Source organism: Anarhichas minor, unplaced genomic scaffold, assembly GCF_050575085.1.
Source record: "Anarhichas minor isolate MPS153535 unplaced genomic scaffold, ASM5057508v1 ptg000010l, whole genome shotgun sequence".
NCBI classification, from domain to species: Eukaryota; Metazoa; Chordata; class Actinopteri; order Perciformes; family Anarhichadidae; genus Anarhichas; species Anarhichas minor.
In genome coordinates, this window is record NW_027466456.1 from 5,641,767 (window position 1) to 5,662,145 (window position 20,379).

At 40.1% G+C, this 20,379-nt stretch overlaps 2 protein-coding genes across 6 annotated transcripts; one reads left to right on the plus strand and one right to left on the minus strand.

The window, feature by feature from the left end:
• The first annotated feature begins 1,887 nt into the window (after positions 1-1,887).
• Positions 1,888-14,272, plus strand: firrm (fignl1 interacting regulator of recombination and mitosis). 2 transcript variants are annotated; one of them, XM_076087806.1, is made up of 25 exons: positions 1,888-2,052; positions 2,174-2,383; positions 2,669-2,709; positions 2,818-2,906; positions 3,082-3,186; positions 3,359-3,499; positions 4,990-5,152; positions 5,277-5,361; positions 5,449-5,587; positions 6,423-6,512; positions 6,656-6,720; positions 6,819-6,967; positions 7,826-7,955; positions 8,555-8,741; positions 9,633-9,715; positions 9,960-10,011; positions 10,505-10,594; positions 10,761-10,946; positions 11,847-11,966; positions 12,058-12,153; positions 12,398-12,511; positions 12,606-12,710; positions 12,793-12,873; positions 12,954-13,100; positions 13,930-14,272. In XM_076087806.1, the coding sequence occupies exons 2-25, from the start codon at positions 2,289-2,291 to the stop codon at positions 14,137-14,139; spliced, it is 2,763 nt and encodes a 920-aa protein (XP_075943921.1). In that variant the 5' UTR covers positions 1,888-2,052; positions 2,174-2,288; the 3' UTR covers positions 14,140-14,272. The 2 variants fall into 2 exon arrangements, with proteins under 2 accessions (XP_075943921.1, XP_075943920.1); XM_076087805.1 differs by having other exon boundaries at positions 2,277-2,383.
• Positions 13,760-20,315, minus strand: scyl3 (SCY1-like, kinase-like 3). Of its 4 annotated transcripts, none has more exons than XM_076087809.1 (14): positions 20,030-20,315; positions 19,730-19,912; positions 19,132-19,317; positions 18,667-18,780; positions 18,477-18,533; positions 18,298-18,400; positions 18,056-18,167; positions 17,888-17,965; positions 17,512-17,651; positions 17,144-17,334; positions 16,823-16,994; positions 16,337-16,507; positions 15,421-16,232; positions 13,760-15,046 (listed from the first exon to the last, which is right to left on the minus strand). In XM_076087809.1, exons 2-14 carry the CDS (start codon positions 19,892-19,894, stop codon positions 14,981-14,983), a joined length of 2,367 nt encoding a protein of 788 aa, XP_075943924.1. In that variant the 5' UTR covers positions 19,895-19,912; positions 20,030-20,315; the 3' UTR covers positions 13,760-14,980. The 4 variants fall into 4 exon arrangements, with proteins under 4 accessions (XP_075943924.1, XP_075943922.1, XP_075943925.1 ...); XM_076087807.1 differs by having other exon boundaries at positions 19,730-19,909; positions 20,030-20,314; XM_076087810.1 differs by having other exon boundaries at positions 15,421-16,217; positions 19,730-19,909; positions 20,030-20,313.
• Positions 20,316-20,379: the final 64 nt, after the last annotated feature.

Sequence of the window (20,379 nt, forward strand, 5' to 3'; positions counted from 1 at the left end):
TACTGACTGCATTATGACTGTGACCTCAAAAAAAAAAAGGAAATAAAGGCATCTTCCTTCCGTTTTCCATCTCAAATCCGGAGCAAGTTTCCTATAAACTGATAACCTTTCTATTATCTACAAACAGGGGGGTCAGCACTGGAGGGAGAAGTATTTTACTGTGTTAGACTCAACCCTCTTCTTGGAAACTGTTGGGATTAATGAGATTTCTCATGAAACATTAGACTTGTCTATGACCCAACAGTAATCAGTCTGTTTAGCCATGTAATGGTTCAAAAGGCAAATTATGTAATCTAGTTGGAGACCTTCATTTTAATCTTTACAATCTCACAGAATACAACCCACAGAATAACTTTTCCTTTAATTTGTTGAAAGTTATCCTGTTTATGTAGTATGTTGAGTATTGCTTTTGAAGTACTTATATAATGTATACACTGTACACAATGTAAAATGGAAATGCTGAGACACACGCTGTAGATGCTTCATTTCGTCCTCGTTGTGGACAAGGGAAAATAATTTTGATTCAGGAGCAATAAAAAATTTGGAAACATGCTTTCCATCATCCTACAATAGCCAAATTACTGTATTCTACAGGAATGTTAATAATACTGGTTATGTTGGGACTTAAATAAATTAATAAATTGGGTCGAAACTTCCTTCCAAGTGTAAGTAGACGACACAGCAAGCAGTTTCGCTGTAAACTGTATTTGAAAGAGATAAGAATCAATATGTAGTCCTGTTTCCTAAACAATAAGTTAGTCCTTTCCTGCAGCCACAGGCGCGACCTCTGTCGGGAAACAAAGGTGCAGCAAAAGCGTAATGGTTTACTTCAATGCTTAAGATCGTATCAGTAAAACAATAGCTCACCAGACACTGATTTTATAGAGTCAATCAGGTCAGGGCCAAGAGAAATTCCAGACTCCTAAAGGATAAATATCGTCCTTCCCTGAACTGATTTAAATATAATCTAAAAATTCCTAAACATCTCAGTCATTTTCAGCCCAACCTGCATGTGTTTACTTATTAATTAGAAATAAATTTATATACATATAGAGTGTACTGCACAGCAAGTCACAATCCGTGTAACTAGGAAATTGTCATTTCCAATATGTATCCGTTATGTGCTTCGTTTTATCACTGACAGAGTTTGTCATCAGGTCAAAATGGATAAGCATGGAGTGAAAATTCTGAAACAAATCGAGAGGATTAAAACTGCTTGTAAAAGGAACAGAGACAAAACCCTTACAGATGCGTTACAGACCCTTACCTGCCTCTCAACTTTATTTTTAGTCTTTATTTACAAAAACATATTTTTAATTGAAACCATCATCATATTTCATCAGAAGTGCCCTTAATTTGGTAAGGATTATTGAATTTAACCTTCATTACACGAGAGACAATTTACATAAATGTAAAATGATACACATCTGAAAAGTATTTAAGAATATATTATAGATATATATTTTTGACGGATGTACAATATTATTTGGCTACGCAGGCAGAATGTATTTACATGTATTTATAATTTTTGCAATACAAAAAGTACTCTGCCTGTATATATAATATTTTAGTTATTGTGGATTTTTACTTAGTTCATATTCTTTACTGTTTTATTACTTATTTACTTATTTATAATACTTTTTATTTACTATGTCTCTTGTTTGCCCTACACTCTATGCTGCTGTATCCTGTACATTTCCTAATAATAATAAAAGGATTATTTTATTTGACACAGATTCATGATGATGGTTGTTATTTTCAACGGTTTGCATTCATCACGTTCTTCAATTGCTTGAAACCTTTGGACTTTAACATTTCAACCAATGAGAGTGAGGGCAGATGAGCAGCCGTTGCGCACTACGTCACATCCGATTCAAACAACGGCGCGCGGTATGTCTTATCCAAAGCGATGCAAAGACTGTAAAGTCCACAGTCACTTCTATTCTTTATAAGTGTTCCACGTTTTAATAAATAAAATGGTGACGCTAAGAGAAGCAAACGCGTTGGTGTGACTGTGTGCTCCTGAACAGAAGATACAGTCAATAATTTATGGTAAGAAGCTGTGCGTGTTATCGAAACTATCATTAACTACCATGCTAACTTTAAACGTTACCGTTAGCAAAACATATCGTAGCAAGCTAACGTCAATCTCGTCTCTCTCGCGTTCAAACAGGAAGTGAATTCTTACTGATAAAGCTATGGTAGTGAATTGAGTCAGTTTGAGTGACTCAGTCGGTGGTATTGTCCTGAAACGTTGTGTCCTGACCCTCCCGGAGACCGCTGTCATCATGTCCCAGACTAACACATCTCTGCTGGACGAGGTGGTGCAGTGGAGCCAGGAAACCTGCCGCCAGAAGCTCAAGTCTGTCCTCCCAAAACTCACCATATCCTCTCAAACGTTGCATCTAACTCTGTTTCATTCTTCAGGCTCAGCCCGTGATTCATAGCATCATACACAGGTTCGGTGGTGGCAGTATGCCACATTCTTATGAATATATATTGAACACCAACATACCCTCTCAAGATGATAGATGGTAATGTTTGCTAAATGTTTGGCTTGGTATTTTCTGGATGAAGCACAATTTTGTGTTTTGCTCATGCTTATCCATCACCTATTGGGTTTATACAAAATTAATTAATTTCCTGTTGTTTTCCTTGACTGTTTGCACTCTTTGCATAATACCTCTGAGAGTTGGGATGATCACATACGTAAGTTTCTTCACTGCACAATTTGTATTTACAGACTGCTTACTTTTTGCATTGAGCACTATTTGTGATCTAAGTATGAACTGTCTTATAAACAAAACATCCCTACAGGTATACTTAAGATCATTACAGACATGTTCCTCCCTCATATCGGTTTGTCTGAGCTGGAAGATGAGTGCTTCTCCAAGATCTTACCAAAGGTAAACAACAAGATAAATACATATTGTCATTAGGACCTATTATGTGAATATCTTTAGTAGCATTTGTTAAATAATGCAGAGTTGTCTTGTGAATTACGATTCATTTACACCTTCTCTTAAAGGTGTATTGCAGTATTGATTTGTTTCTGTCTTTATCTGTCACACACGTCTGCAGGCGGTGACCATGTTTGAAAGCATGATCAAAGAGATCTTGGACCAAGTTGGAGGGCTGTCCAGTCAAAATACTGAACTGTGTGCCTTACTAAGAAACGTTCTGCAGGTATGATTATTATTATTATTATTATTGTTGCATAGCAAGGCTGTGTATTTAAAAATGGTATAATTAGCACCATACAAGTTTAGTTTTTTTAGTTTTGTATGATATTTATTTCTGAAAAACGTCATCACTTCTTTTTCGTACCAATATTTTGACAAGATGCTTTGTATTTCAGGCAATGGTGCAGATAATTGATGCCCTGTCATCTTGTGTGCGTCACATTGGCACGTTTGAGGAAGCCCCCGACTTAGATGCCATCCGCTCGTTACCGACTTGTATCCTGAAAGTCCTGAAGGAAACCTTTCAGCACTGCAAGGTTGGCCTGTTTGGTTCCTCGGTGGCTGTAATGAGTACATTTAACTCTGTGCAGAGCTCACTCCCAATCTGCTGTGCATGCTTTTATGCATCTTTAATTATTCTGTGCAATAATTGCTGTAATTATGGCTGAGTGGTTTATATTTTTAATATTATTATTAATAAAAAGCATGCTACCATTCATCAGAATGAATTATAAAGATATATAAGATAACTGTAATATATATATATATATATATATATATATATATATATATATATATATATATATATATATATATATATATATATATATATATATATATGTATATATATGTATATATATATATATATATATATATATATGTATGTATATATATATGTATGTATATATATATATATATATATATATATATATATACATACATATATATATATATATATATATATATGTATGTATATATATATGTATGTATATATATATATATATATATATATATATATGTATATGTATATATATATGTATATGTATATATATATGTATATGTATATATATATATATATATATATATATATATATATATATATATATATATATATATATATATATATATGTATATATATATATATATATATATGTATATATATATATATATGTATATATATGTATATATATATATATATATATATATATATGTATATATATATATATATGTATATATATATATATATATATATATATATGTATATATATATATATATATGTATATATATATATATATGTATATATATATATATATATATGTATATATGTATATATATATATATATATATGTATATATGTATATATATATATATGTATATATATGTATATATGTATATATATATATATATATATGTATATATGTATATATATATATATGTATATATATATATATATGTATATATATATATATATATATGTATATATATATATATGTATATATATATATATATATATATATATATATACATACAGTGGATGCATTAAGTAAAATGAATAATTTATATTTTGTGATTAGTAACATAACGTTTTGTACAAAAAATATGATACACTGCAAATTCAGAGCTAGCCTTAAGTGGATTAGAATTCATTCTTTCTCATTTTGACTATTTTAAAATGGGTAAAATTAGATTTTTTTTTAAAATGGATTAGTTATTGCAAAGTACAGGTGATCCTGAATTTAAAAAATCCCATTTGCAGCACAGACATACCTAGAGGTACTCATTTGTGCTTGATCCTCAGTTTCCATTTTTCTTGTTTTTCAAAATATTTTATTAACTGAAGTATTATTTGAGCTCAAGATGACCTCATTAACTACAAACTTCAGGGATGAGCCTCTTTCTGTAGCATTAAACACAATCACTTAGGGATGCAAGGGAACACACAAATTCATCTAAATCCATCTTCTGAAAAACCTTTTCTGTATTTTTGAAATCTATAAAGAAATCTACTCTGCGTGTTGTCCTCAGGAGAGTGAGGTGGTTTACTGTGGCCGTCTGTCCCTGGTGGCTGACCTGCTGCAGGGACTCTTCAAGGAGGCTTACTCCCTCCAGAAGGGTCTGCTGGAGCTGCTGGACAGGGTTTCCCTGGACAGCAGTGCCCCAGAGGAAGAGGTCTTTGACATTGTAGCAAGTATGTGTGTGTTTGTGTTTGTGTGTGCATCTGTTGGTTTTCCTCAGATTCACCCTTTGTTATTAAGCCCTTCTCTTGCTGTACCTGTAGACCATCAATGCAAGTTATTTTTCATCTTCCTCAGTGATTCACAACCTGCTGGATATCTGCTCTATTATCTCCAACCTGGACATAGCGCTGCATGCAAACACATGGAAGTTCCTCATCAAGTCAGTACAGCAGACACGCATGTTGACACACTACTGTCAATGGATGAATCCCTTTGTTGTAAGAGTTGAATGAATACTTCTGTTCAGACAGAGTCTGAAGTACCAGTCATTGGTGGAGGAACATCTACATCACGGTGACATCAGCAACAGCCTGTGTGACAACATGTTGGTCTCCTTCAACAACTGTGTGGAGCTGGCTGAACAGATCAAACATGCTGGTCTGCAGGTAGGAAAGCTGGGATTGGTAGAAAAAAAAAAAAAAATAATAATAATTATTAGACTTGTTCGAGATGAACTCCGCCTCGCCTGTAAAGTGGATGAGAGCAGAACAAATGTACTGCGGTCAAGTCGTACAGTTTTCAGCCGCCTTCAAAGAATAAACAGGAAGTCACAGAAATAGTTGCATCCTATAGATCCGATCCGTAGCTGCTGGTAGTTGGCAGACCTCGTTCTGATTTATTCATATGTTTGTTTATGTGGAAATGTGCGTTGTATGCTCTCCTTTGTTCTTTTTGTCTGCCTGTGAAACACTTTGCTGCTCACTTTGATATGTGTGTTGTATAAATAAACTTTATTATTATCAATCACACGAGATATGTTTTTAGATTAAACCTTTATTGCCCAACATGAGACAACAATAGAGCGTTAAATATTACAATTACACACACAAATTAGGGATTTCTACAAAACGTGGTGTTTGTTGTTAAGTCTAAGAGCCAATCAGCTCTTTGAACTGGCGACAGCCAGGCGTTTCCCATCATGCATTGGGGTCATGCAGTCGGAGTGCAACTGCAGCGCCTGGCTCTAAAAACTGCGGCCGCCTCGATCCGTGAGGTTATCGTTGACCACGTGTGCATGACGACAGAGCAAGTCTGACACAAATCTAACCGGCACTGTGTGGTGGTCGATTCTGCACAGCACTGGCTCATCTCAAACAAGCTTATTAGTAGGTTTTAGCTGCTTTTTACAGATTCAGGACTATTGAATGAGTATTTCTTAAGTTTGTTTCCTTTAATATTTTGTCACGTTTTTGAATTAATGCTCTTTTGTCTTTTTTAAAGGAAGCTACACAAAGCCCAGAATACAAGCTGTTCCAGAAAACTGCAAAGATGTGTCGTTTTTTTGCCAACACTTTGGTTCATTACATAAAGGTACAACAAGTTAGATCTGCTTGACTTCCCCTCGACTCTATAAAAAACATTATGCCATCTTTATGTCTGTTACCTTTTTAATTCTCTACTTCACAAAAAAAGCAGCTGATCTTGCATCCCATCGTTCCTTATCCTTTGAACAGGAATTCAAGTTTTTTCTGACAAAGTATTGTAACTGCTATCACCAGCTCTACCTCCAGATCATCAGGTATGTGTGGTTTTAAGTAGCAGATACAGACAACAACTTGTCCTTTTGAGTTAACAACTCTTGAGTAAAGCTGAAACGTACACTCTGATGTCTTTCAGTAACTTCCCTCCCAGCTTGTGTGCTCCAACACTGCCCTCGGCTCTGTCCGTGGAGCTGAATGCGGCGGCTCTGGTTCCCATGGATGCCCTCTTGCACCAGCTGTTACCTTTAAGGCCCTTCGCCCAATTTGTCCTCCAGAATGACCTGCGTGAGTTTAATGCTTGTCGTCAGCGTGATCTTTTCCCAGATACTGTGGCGCTGTTGATAGAAGCGTCTCTGTTTCCCTTTGCAGTGGAGACTTTGTTTTATACACTTCTCAGTGATGAGCTGGAACCATTCCTCATTCTAACGACATAAAGTATACAATCTGTACTAGTAATGTCAACTATTTGGCTAATTTTAAAATAAAGGATGTATTACATGTTCGTTGTAATTGTAACAGGAAATAATAGAGGTCTAAAATGATGGCTTTGGAACAGTACAGTCAATTTTGAAAACTTAACAAAATAGTTACATGTTTTAGTTTTAATTTATATATATGTGTGTGTGTGTGTGTGTGTGTGTGTGTGTGTATATATATATATTCATATTCATCTGGGAGGAACAACTTTAGTTCTGTGAGACAATGGTGCCTATTTCAATAACATTTATTTACTGTTAGAGTGACAATGTAACACCGTTGGAACACATTAACGGTAGTGTTCACTTTCCCTTTAAATACACAAATTGCTCAAGAAAGCCACACTCAAAGTGAAACATTTGACAAACATCTCATTCCCGGTGTTAGCATACCACCCACTCAAAACTCATTAACATTGGTATTTAGCAGCCTTTTACGATATGTTGAGTTAGATCAGCATCTGCGCTGATTCACTAATATAATGTATCGTATTCAGTTGGACACAGGACGTGCATTGACATACCCAATTTTGGGGGCCTTCAGGACACATGCTGACTCCAATATTTTACTTCCGAAACGTCGTATCTACTGAGGACTGACTTCTCTGACAATTATATCATTGGCAACCATGTTTCTAGCTGCTGACTGACACTTGTTTGTCTGCAGGGTTAGCTGCTGACCACGAGCTTCCTCACTGTCTGCTGCTGCTGAGCGTCCTGGGTCAGCTCCCCTCCCAACCAGAGGAGGTGCTGCAGCTCTGGTACACTGGCAGCCAGTTCTCAGAGGAAACTCCCAGGTAATGAATAGTGTTGATGATGTTGTCATCAACTGAATTTCTTTAACATTTGGTGCTTTACTACAGGGACAAGCAGTTCATTTTAGAACTGGTTTTCAGGCTGGTAACCAACTATAACCTTGTTATACCTTTTGGTTATTGATGGATAATTGATTTTTTTTAATCTATAGTGCTAATTTTAGTTTTCTTATTTTACAGTAAATTCGGAGTAAATCATTTTAGCATCCAACATAACTGATTAAATCAGATTTTATTCCAAATAAGTATTATATAATTATGTAACACAAGGACCAGCTGTGTAAATAAATTGATAACAATAAATACACCAATATTTTACACTGCACAATGGTATATAAGATTCATTATCATGGTATTCAACCTTTGCTTTATAGATATATGTACAAACTGTTTGCTTTTTGAGACTGATATCACTAGTGATTTAGGACTTTCAGAGTTAAATATTGAATAAGAATTTAAAGATTATATTAAAATTTATGCATCTTTTAGCAGTCTTGAAAGAGATTTTACGATTCAATTCTGTATTTAAACAAATGTTATGTAAATATATCTCTTCTTTTTCCCACCCCCTCTGTCTCCAGGCTTCCTCTCCACCAGGCGTTGTTCACTAGTTTCAGGCGGTGCTACACTGAGCGTCGGGTACCGGTGCTGTTGCCAGGCGTGATGATGAAGGGACAGGCCCAGGTCCCGGTCACTCTACACAACCACATGTGTGTGCAACTCTGTGCCAGTGTGGCTGCTCTTCCCCCGGTGTACTTCCCCGTGCTGGTGAGGTCGACACACATAACATATTTTATCATAAGCAGCATCAGCAGAAGTGAACACTGTTTTGTTATGAATGTTCCACTGTGTATGTTTTCATAAACATCCCACTTCTCCCCCCACGGGACACACAAATCAAGCATTTGGCCCTTTATTAATTAGTAGAAATCAGGAATGAGATAGAAACAGAAAGTGAGTCGAGGAGTGATGAACTAAATCTGAAACCAGAAGGTGTTTTTTTATCTGAAGGCGTCTTATGTCCTGCCATTGTGTTTAATCCTTAAACCTCTGAAGAGAGTTTGGATTGGCAAACAGTCTTTGCAAATAATCAAGAATGTTTGATAGAAGCATGATTTGTTTAGTTTCGGGTGTGGTGCTGTTGCAGTCGGGTCGACCTTCTCACAGCAGCGTTACGAGGACACTTGCCAAGATGTGTCTTCAATCAACTTGTCCCGAGTCTCTGGGACCTGACCTCTAACCCATCTGTAGATGGGTGCTCACCATGAGTTTGTCTTTAAAGCTTTGAGGTCCTTTTCCTAATGATGACCGAGGCTTTCTTAGTGGAGGATGTTTTAAGTAGAGCCCTACCGATATCTATTATTGGCCAATGTTAGTTTATTACAGATACTGTATGTCCATACTGGCAAATATGCATTAACATTCATAGGCTGCATTTCAGCATTATTTGATTAATTCATTCATATTCTGGCCATAAGTTGTGTTTTGGTGCAGGATTTCCCGTCATTCATTGCAGGTTATTCTTCCACTTTCGTCGTTCTTTCTTTCTGTTCACTTTGATGATATCTTGTTTTTTCAGACTCCCACATTTTCCTCCGTTTACTCGCGCCTGTCCGCCTTTCCCCTCTGACCGCTCGCTGTCCTTTATCTGTTTCCCAGGAGCGTTGTTTGGTCGATACGGTTCTGCAGCCTGATACTCAGACAGCTCTACTGGCAACAGATGTGTGGTGCTTTACAGCACGGTGAGTGTGTGTTCACATATATCATTGGTATTAAAAGAAAGTGTAAACTCTGCAGCTATATTTTGATTGGGGGATACGTCTCTGCACACTGTGTCGTGCTACATTATTTATAATAAACCATACATTTGAGGTATCTTCAGAGTTATTGTTGTTACGGTTTCACCAAAGTCTTGTTGTCAGCAGTTTTTACCCATATTTCTCTGTACAATATTGAATCCACTGCTGATTGTATCTCTGCTTACAGGTATGGAACAGCAGAACTATGTCTACATCATGTCCTCCTCGTTGCTCAGCTGGTGGGTAGAGACCAGTACACAGAACACTTGAGTCTATTTTGTGTTGTTTTATTTGGATCAGAAAGAAAGGGAGTTCACAGCAAATTGCACTTTACAACCCATTTTCAGACATGAATTATGTAGATGCTGAGTAGACCTTGAAATTGCAGGATTTCTGAAATCTAGGCTCTTGATGTTTCTCCATGTCTGTGACCTTTTCCTGAGCACTTTCTAAAATAACTCTAGATCCCCTTAATCTCCTCTCTGGAGGGTTATGCGTTAGAATGGGGTCCTGTGGCCCCCCCGACAGAGGGGACAGTTGCTGTTGTCCTCGGGGACACCTTTTAATAACCTGTTACATCATTACGTCATCAGATTAAAGTGGATCTCACTCATTTCCATCAGTTCGTCTCTCTTCTGCCTTGATGCCCTTGTGATTTACTCCCCCTGAGTCTTCACACTGACACTCATCCTGTTCCTCTTCTCTTCTCTCTCTCTCTCTCTTCTCCCCCAGGTGAAATCCTGCACCACTGAGTGTTACCAGTCGGCCCACCTGGGCCTGCTGCTCAAACGCATGGTGTTCCTCATGACGCCGGACCACCAGGTTAGAAATGCTGGGAGCTCACAAATGACTCTAGAGTGTCAACTTAAATCTAAAGTGACATTAAAAATCAATAAAGTAAGGCGATGGGCCACCAGAGCAGCTTCAGTGCTCCTGTGACTGGATTGATGAACACCATTGATTCATCTGAATGATTTTGTTCTTCCAGATGGAGCTGGTAGCGCACTTCCCACCATCTGAGGTGGAAAACCTTCCAGTGTGGCGACGTGTCCTTCTCAGAGCTCTTTCACAGGGTGCACGTCACCGCGTAGAGGCCGACATCATCGACCTTACTCAAGGAGCGCTGACCGACTGGCAGAACGGAGGCTACAAACTAGGACAAGTGGACAAAGTGGTGAGGACCAGTCGGTGCTTGTTGTGAATGTCACGATGGCGGACTGTTGTTTTTACCTCCTCCTACCATGAATAAGCAGTGCGTTAATGTCTGCTTTGTGCTCAAGTGAAGACAACATAACTGTGCAAAGACACACTCGTGTAAACTCTGCATGGATTTTATTTCAAATTGCGAGATAAGGTTAAATGGTGTTTGTGTACATTTCTGCCCCTGAAGACAAGGAAAATGTTGTGACTGATATTGAATTACATGGAGAGGAAATGAGCAGTACCAACATCAAGGGCAAGGCTGCGGCATTGTTTCTGTCCTTGTGCACTGCAGAGAGTGGATCGATGACAAATGACCACAACAAGTGATATTAATAGTAAGATAAGCGTGTTCCCATGGCTGAGAACAGATGGCACAGATTGCTGTTACACGGTTTACAAGGTTTTAAGTCATGACAGCATAATGGAACACTTATTGCAACAAATCATACTTTTAAGTCTGATTGTGTTTTTCTCCTCAGCTTTTAAGATGCGTCACTCTGCGAGCATGGAGGGTTTGACAGAAGAATACAATACATCCCATGTTGGGCTCAGATGTAGAGTAGTGAACTTTAGACCATAAAAGATTCATGTTCGGGTGGAAAAAGTGATACTTTGTTAGCCTCGTTGGTTTTAGAATATGACACTTTGTGGAATATTCTGTCTTTTCATCCACCTTCAATAATCTTCTTCAGGGTGTTCCAGTGTCGCTCTGTTTTACAGTCATATTGTCCAGCTGCAGTCAAATTCAGTCAAATTCATGCTAGAATGATTAAATCCAGCTGAGAAAACAATGCAAGGAAGCAGGGTGGGGGAATCTGAAATGGTAAACATGCACAAGTGTTGGATTCTACACATTTCCCTCTGTCTCCAGAACATGGTGCTGTTCCCCCTCCTAGCGGTGGTTCGGATGCAGTCATCTCCTGAGGAGCAGTGTGTGTTGTCTGCAATGAGGATAATCACACAGCTCTGGTTACGAATGTGTCCAGACCAGGTGAGAGAGAGAGACACACACACATACAGACACACAGACACACAGTAGTGTGAATGCCTGACTGTTGTCCCTGTAACCTGTCATACTCCAGGTGCAGACCCACCCTGTGCTCCAGTGTACTCTGCAGCTGCTTCTGTCAATATCGGCCATTTTGGTGAAAAACATCGAACCACAGGTCATTTGTCAGGTATGCTGTTAGTTATCACAGTTCACATTAAGCAGATGAAGAATGGAGAACACATCTGTTGACTGTTGTGTGTGTGTGTGTGTGTGTGTGTGTGTGTGTGTGTGTGTGTGTGTGTGTGTGTGTGTGTGTGTGTGTGTGTGTGTGTGTGTGTGTGTGTGTGTGTGTGTGTGTGTGTGTGTGTGTGTGTGTGTGTGTGTGTGTGTGTGTGTGTGTGTGTGTGTGTGTGTGTGTGTGTGTGTCCCAGGCTCTGTTGTGTGTGGATAATGTGGTGTCTCAGAAGTGTGCAGATCAGCTGCTGCTGGCTGCTCTGGAGTTCCTCTCCTCCCTGGGGAAGATCTTTGTTCCTTCTGACAGCCAGGTAATCAGACCAGACTATTTCATGGGGATCTTACCTTTTTAAGTTCATTTGTTGTCATATTTTCTCTTTCACACCAACTTGTTTCGTCCCACAGAATGAAATTCTGCCGAGGCTGAGTAGCCTGTTTGCTGTCCTGCTGGCGGACCGAGCCGGGCTGCTTCAACAGCACGCCCTGGAGGCCTTTTCTCAGTTTGCAGAGGTAGGGCAGCAACTCAACAGGTGTAATATTAAATACGGTTTATGCCTTGTCATAAAGTTATTGTGTCCTTTTGTGATTCAAGATTACAAACCATGAAGAGGTTATTTCTCAAAGTTTGAGTGTAGAAGATACCAAGACGAGGGTGGTGAACTATCTCAGCAAGGTAAGGAGATGCCGACATATCGCAATGGAGATCGACTTTAGATAAAACAAATGAGTGTAAATCAGTATGTCCTGTTGTAGACTGTTAATGCTCAAGAAGATGTGGAGTCAAGGCTGCAGAGGCTCAAGCTGGAGACGGCAGTTATTGAACAACACAACGAGAGGCTGGAAATGAACACAGGAAATACTCCCAACACACTGTCTGCTGAAGCTGTTGCAGATTCAGAGGTGAGTGGCGTCACGAAGTTAAATCAAGACTTCATTCACAGGCTTCCTGAAAATGCAAGACTCCGCAATTATACTGTCCAAGTCACTCTGAGTGGCAGCTAGCCCGTACGACACTACCTCCTAGTGTACACGACACACTATACTATAACGTTTTATGACATACCATCATATTTTTAGGATTTTGTTTATACTTTTGTTTTACATTTTTGATGACAATTCTTATAACATGCTCTACTGTGACTTTTTCAAAAATATTATGAAAGTCAATGTTTAGTATGTCATAAAAATTGTACATATATGTATACAGTGTATATATATATATATATATGTATAGTAGGTGGTAAAAAAGTCACTAGTACAGTATGTCATTAAAAGCCATAGTTTAGTATGTCTTAAAAATGTTATTGTTAGTGTTATTGTATAGTATCCTATAAAGTCATTATAAATGTCATAAAGAAGTCATTGTAAATGTAATTTCACAGTATGCCAAATAATTAGAAATGTCATAGTACAGTATGTAATACAAGTCATACAAAATGTCATAAAGCTATTAACAAATGTCATAGTATAGTATGTCATAGATTGTAAGCGATTAAAAATGTGATTGCATTTCATTATAATAGCTCGGTCCAAACCTCCCTCAGCAATAACAAGAGCACTGGAAATAGTTCATTTATTCAGCAAAATATTTCTCAGTGAAGTATTACATAATGTCCTGCTCAGCAATTCAAAATGTCATTTGTACAAGCAAGATTTCTGCCTCATCTGTAAAATGAAATCACATTGTGTGAGTGAGAATGTAACATGAACCCTGTAATTATTCCCTCAGCCGTCCCCAAAGAGAGCTCGGCAGGAGACCAGTGCAGAGGACGAGTACAGCCGCTACATCCAGACGGCTGCGAGTGCTTTGAAAGCCCTTCAGGCTCTCACCGAAGGCACCGCCAATGTTCCAGCTCCGCCTCCACAATGGCTGGAGCCCAGACTACAGGAGCTCCAGACCCTCATAGCCCACATCAGTACAGCCAGACGCACAACCTAACCTATATTAACTATAACAGGCCTGTGAGGTCCGTACACCCCTTTACTGCTGCTGAAAAGTCACTTCACTTTTTAAACCTTTCCATGGTCTGCTTTGATTGATATTGTTTATTAAAACTTGTTTGTATTTAGCACTCTGTCAAACAGGAGTCTTCACTGACTTTGTTATCGAAATTGTGCCGTACAAAGTTCCTGTATTGAGACCCATATTGGCCGGAGACTTGTTTTATAAAAGTCCAAGTACAGTACTTGCCATCAGTAGCCCTAAACAATTGCAATCACTTTACACAATAGATCTAACAAATGTCTCGTAAAAAACAAGGTCATATTTTATACAATAAAATCTTTACTTCACCAGCAACCAAAAGCTAATAAATTACGTAATTTTAATTTCACATTCATTCAAAGTGCAACCCCTCTGTAATTTAAACCTGACGCAATTTCGGCAAGTTATGTCTCGCTTAAAAGTATAACTTAAGTTTCCATGCCAGGAGTGAAGTTGGCACGTTTATAAAAAGAATGGAGAAACCGATATTAACACGACGTTCACCTCAGATTATCTTTCATCTTGAGGTGGCTCGGACCAGTTGGCAAACAATTTAAAAATGGCTTCATTTGTCCGAGTCCATCTGCTGATAAACTTTAAATCCTAATCCTTCCAGTTCTAATGCAAGTTATCTTAACAAAATAATGTTGAGGAACCATCATCGTTCTTACTGCATCATGCTATCAAATGAAAACTGGAGCAACGTTCATCTTAACGACTGAATGTCTCAGTGGTGCATCTTGAGGATTTGAGTCTCAGTGGTCAAGTTATGTTGCTCCAGACGGATCGAACGTCATCACCAGGAACCAGACTCATCCTCCCAGTTCAGGTCGTCTCCATCACCCCAGCCATCTGCTTCAGTCTTTGAGAGAAAATAAAACAGGACAATCATCACTGAGACAGCTTCTCTCATGCAAAAGGACTCATTTAAATATATAAAGCGGACTACAAACTTGTATTTTCTGTTACAAGAATCAGCTTTTTTTGGGGGCTCATAGGTCACTAGACATGGTTTTAATCTTATGTTTGTCCTTTGGGCCAAAAGTTAAAATAAAAGAAAACTCATGAACATGCACCCTTTGATAAGAGAGGCTGCAGGCAGACACTGCTTCGTATTGAGGGATCACAAGAGGAAAAAGGTTTCCTACAAGTCTACATTTTTGCAGCTCTGCTGAAAATAAATGTTTTGCTTTGAGTGAAGAAAAATGTCTGTATGAAAACACCACGCACACTCACCTCAGTCAGGTTGTCGACTGCGAACTTGGCGGTGAGCGTTACAGTATCGATGGAGGAGTCGACCTGCAGAGAGTTCGTGTTTCCTGAAGAGGCTGCAGATAGTCCAGCCTCACTCGCACTGCTCTCGTCCAGCAGCAGAGCTGGAGAGGACAGTTTGATGTCCGGCACCATGTCTGCAAACAAATCCAGCTCTGGGTCCGGCTTTTCCCTTCTCTTCACCTTAATGGTGAACTCCTCCCCCAGACCTCCTCTGCCACCATTCTTTCGTGGCGCTTTGGGTTTGGGTCTTGGGTTCAATGGGTTGTGTGACTCTCCCTCTTCTTGAGCCCAGCCATGGTCCAATGAGGACGCGGTCTTGCTCTGTGTGGATTGATGCAGTGCTGGGGTCAATCTGAGGGGTTTGGAGGAACCCAGTCTCGGTGCTTCAGGAGCATGATCAACAGGTGTAGTAGCGCCCCCTCTGGGTGCTGTGAGTATAACTGGGTCTGATAAAATAGCCGTAGGGGAAAGATCCGAGGCAGCTGCAGTGTCCTCAATGTTGTCCCACGGCTCCTCTTCCATGTTCGGGTGCGAGAGCGGCAGTCCGCTGCCGACTGGATCTTCTCTCTCCGAGGCCTGAATGTGGATCTGGACCGACTGTCCATCTCTGTTCTCGCTCTCTTCGGGGTCGCTCCAGTCCGGCCAGTCTTCCACTGGACCTTCTCGTCTGTCCGTCTGCTCTGGGCTGTAAGACAGCGGCTCCATCTCGCTGTCCTGACGATAGCCATTTAAAGGTAGAGACGTCGGTCTGCTGACATCTGAAACATGTAAAACTAAATATATATAAATAAATAACGAGACAGACTGCGATTCAGACAAACGAACATGAAACTGTGAATACATTTTTTTAAATTATTGGTATGGGAAGGGGTCATACCTGATTTTATTGGCAGCGGGTAACTTCGTGGAGTCTCCTTACTACCTGCTAAGCTGCCCATGTGACCCAGGACCAGACCGTCAGTCGCTGGTGGTCTGGGGAACAAATTCAAGACTTTTGAAGGTTGGGCCACATGAGGGTGGGAGCCTCCAACTATGTGGACGGGTGAAGCTAAAGAATAGAGGTAAGATTAGTATTGAGCCAAAGTATAGTATGTGATAAAAAATAGTTACTAAAAATGTCATAAATCAAATCATAGCATATAGTATGTGACAAACGTTTTTAAAAAAAATGCAAAGTATAATAGTATGTCATTAAAATGCATTAAAAAGTCATAGTATAGTATGGCATGAAAAGTCATAGTATGTTATGTCATAAAATGTGATTAATGCCAACTGTTACATCCTGACTGTCCATCTGCCCTGTTGTCTGCATTAAAACTTTATTGATATACATTATCGTCATGATTACGTCAGTGTTGCTTACTTTCGGGGGTGACGTCTGTGGACCGTGTGAAGTTGGGTGTAGTGCGTTTGAAGACCTTGGACCTCTCTCCACCGACCACCACCTGAGCCCCCAGCAAGGGCACCAGCACCGCCAGACTCTGCAGAGTCATGGCCACCAGAGAGTCACTGGTGTCCCTCATTCCCAACAAAACCTGCAGCCAGGAACAAAACAAAGTAACTCAGACAGGAATCGCATAAAAGACATTTATGTCCATCCTCAAATGTATCCCGCTCTTATTATCTAACCCTTTAGCAGAAAGTCAAACTATTTCTTTAGTCTGGTAACTTGTCAGCACTCCACCTGAGGTAGGATGTGGTTTTTGAGCTCGTCTTGGGAGAAGAACTCGGCGTAGATGTGCATGTGACCCAGCAAAACGATCCGGATGTGTTCCTCTTTGACCTTAAAGAGCTTGAGAAGCTGAGGAATCACGTGTTTATGGTACAGAGACACAGACAGCAGGCACGCTTCATCGTTACCACCACCACTGGAATCTGCACACACGGACAGAAAGATAGAAGAGAGACGATGAGCAACAACCTGGTGCAGTTTCACTATTAAGCACGACAGCTACAGAATGCTTCTTTCTCTTTGGCAGGGAATTAAAAAGATGATCTGGAGTAGTTATTATTATTATTATTAACAGAAAGTTTAATAAAATGCCATTCTACCGTTCTTTGGCCTTAGAAGATGAGGCAGGAAGCTTTTGACTGCCATGGGTTCTGCAAACACAAGAGAGTTGAGGAGTTTGGGGACAAGGCGTGAAGCTATCAGCTCTTCAGGGAGACTCTGGACCCGGTCCAGAAGAAACCTACACAACAAACACAGAACAGGGTACAATTAAATTATACATTATTTAATTGAGGGAATGTATACGAAACACCATTTTAACTTCTTACAAGTACACAAAAACAATAACATTCTGAGTGTAATATATCTAACTTAAAGTCAAAGTGTGGACAAACAATATGACACCTATGTGATAGTTTTACATGAACACACTGCACTGATTTAAAAAACATGTGTCAAAGAAGACATTATTCTCACTTAAAGAATTCATTCTTTTCTTCTTCCATCTTCAAAGTCAGGCTCTTCAGAAAATCCCTCACTTCCAGAAAGTCATTCCTATTCAAAGAAACATATGTATTGTGTTTGAAAACACATCATTTCCCACCAAGTACTGATGACAGCAAAAGCAAACAAAAGCCCGCTAACCTGAAAAAGTCATGAGTCAGCAGGGAGCTGAGTGGGGGTCGAGACAAGGGGTCAGAGTTCAGCAGGCCCGCCTGCAGGGCCTTCGTCAGACTGTCGGACAGCTCCTGTGTCACTGAAACAGAGGAAAGAGTGGGAGGAAGAAGAAGTGTGTGAGAAGCTACCCGAGTGTTCTGTTAAACTGACACACACTAAGGTTAATTAAAGTCATGAGTGAACACGCCTGCAGACATTACTCTACTCACCACAGCTGTTCAGGACAGAGATGAGCGTCTCCACCATCATTCCAAAAGAGTAACAGTCCCGAGAGTGAGCGGTGTTATCCGGAAACATTTTAAAGCCCTCGACCTGTCGATGACACGTTTCATGAGAACATAAAGGGGGAGGTCTTTCATTTTCATAACACAACCTTTAATCCGCTCACCTGCTCTTCCGGAGGAACGCAGCTGGCTTCTCTCACATTCTGAATGCTTGCGAGAAACTGGAGGAGTTGAAGAAAATGAAAAATCAAAACATAAAACTGATATAAAGTCAGTCTTCTTTTCATTTTTGAAAGAACAAACTACACACAGATGTCATCTCGGATACATTCTACCCGTTATTCAGTCTCGTACCTCAGGCGTAGCTTCAGAGAACTTGCAGACAGTATCCATCCCTCCCAGTTTCCAATGACCATCGTCACTGACAAATACAGATGAAATGCAGACGTTGTTGTGGCTTGATTTGCCCTGGTGGTTAAGGAATACAATTTAGGAACTTATCCATGCCTACTACTGTGAAACATGAAACGCCAACAGCACCTCAGTGGTTACTTTTCACAATGATGCCTCGTTTAAATGTATTCTCAGGGACAATGAACATTGATTGATCGAGCCAGTGTTAAGCCAAAAGGCGAATTTTCAATTGTTGTCCTAAAGTTGGCCATTAAAACAACAAATTAAACAACATATACAGTTGGAACAGGAGAAAGCAAGACATGCTGTCAAAAGCTGAACAAGTAAGGAAGCATCCTTTAAATCAGGGCATTTAGTCTCTCATCCATTCGGACAATTTTCTCAGAGGCTGTTCTTTTTGCTCACCCTCTCGTGCAGAAACACGAGCGCCTGCAGGATGTCGTAGATTCCCGCACAGATCTCCTCCGGGGAGAGGCTGTCCAGCAGCAGCTCCAGGGGCTGCACGCGCTCCGTCACCAGGTGGATGCCGCCGTCCTGCACCGAGCAGGACAGGAAGCGCAGCAGACACGGGTGCCTCAAAGTCTTCAGGTGCTGCAGGAAAACGAAAAGTACTTCTTTATTTCCTACGTACACGTTCCTTACAGTGAATGTCATGCAGCTGAAGGAAACATCTGATTATGCAGCCTGAGTGCCAAAACCACTAATAAGCAATTTAGTACACAATGCTGTCAATGGTATGAAGATATCCTTTGGTAAGTATTATGATGTCATGATTATGATGCTAGCGAATTTGGTGGTAGGTCTCGTGGGAAAGCAGGAAGACTGCACAGATTATGCTGCAGTCCAATTATCCAACATTTGCCTCCGAGAACTACATCACTTGTATGTAGAAAACACTAAACAAGTACTCCTACGCTAACGTTACTATTACTACTAACGTTACAGCTGTTATGCAGCCACGGCCAGTGTGGGTTCGTATCAAAAAGGCTTCAGTATGACTTACCTGAGCAGCTTTGTTGACTTTGTCTTCATTGCCACGCTTGTGAACAAACACGGATGCCGGCTTTCCATCCTGGAGCATCGCCGAGTGCATGGTGAGTCCGGAGGGCAGGGTCAGGAGCGGCTCCTCCAGCGTACAGCTCCGCACCGCGCTGCTCTCCGCACCCATGGTCCGCGCTTATTCCTGCTAGTGTGTGTGGGGGGGGGGGGGGAGACAGAGGGACGCGAGTCAAAAGTGATGTGTGGCAATGCGATGTGGTCAGTCGGTAAGCAGGCAGCCATAAACGCAGAGGACACACTTTACCTGTCTCACTGTAGTGGATGCACCGCTTGCTGTGTGACAACTTAGCTAACGTTGTGTTGTTAGCTAGCTAACCTCGGCGCTACGTTAGCCAGCTCGTCATTGCTATGCGTGACAGTTGCCCTTCCGCCTTCATACAATCGCGCCAATGGCGGCGTGGTTAATCTCGTGCTTTTTCGATTTGAATAAACCTGCTAGATATAAACGCGTAAGATATATTGCTGTCCACTTCTGGACGAATCAACGACGCTAACGTGGAGCGAAAGCTGCCCAGTAAACACGGACTCTTCCGGTAAAGGACGGAACCACCGAGCAGGGGACACTGTTAGTTCAGAGAATGAAAGATTTAATCA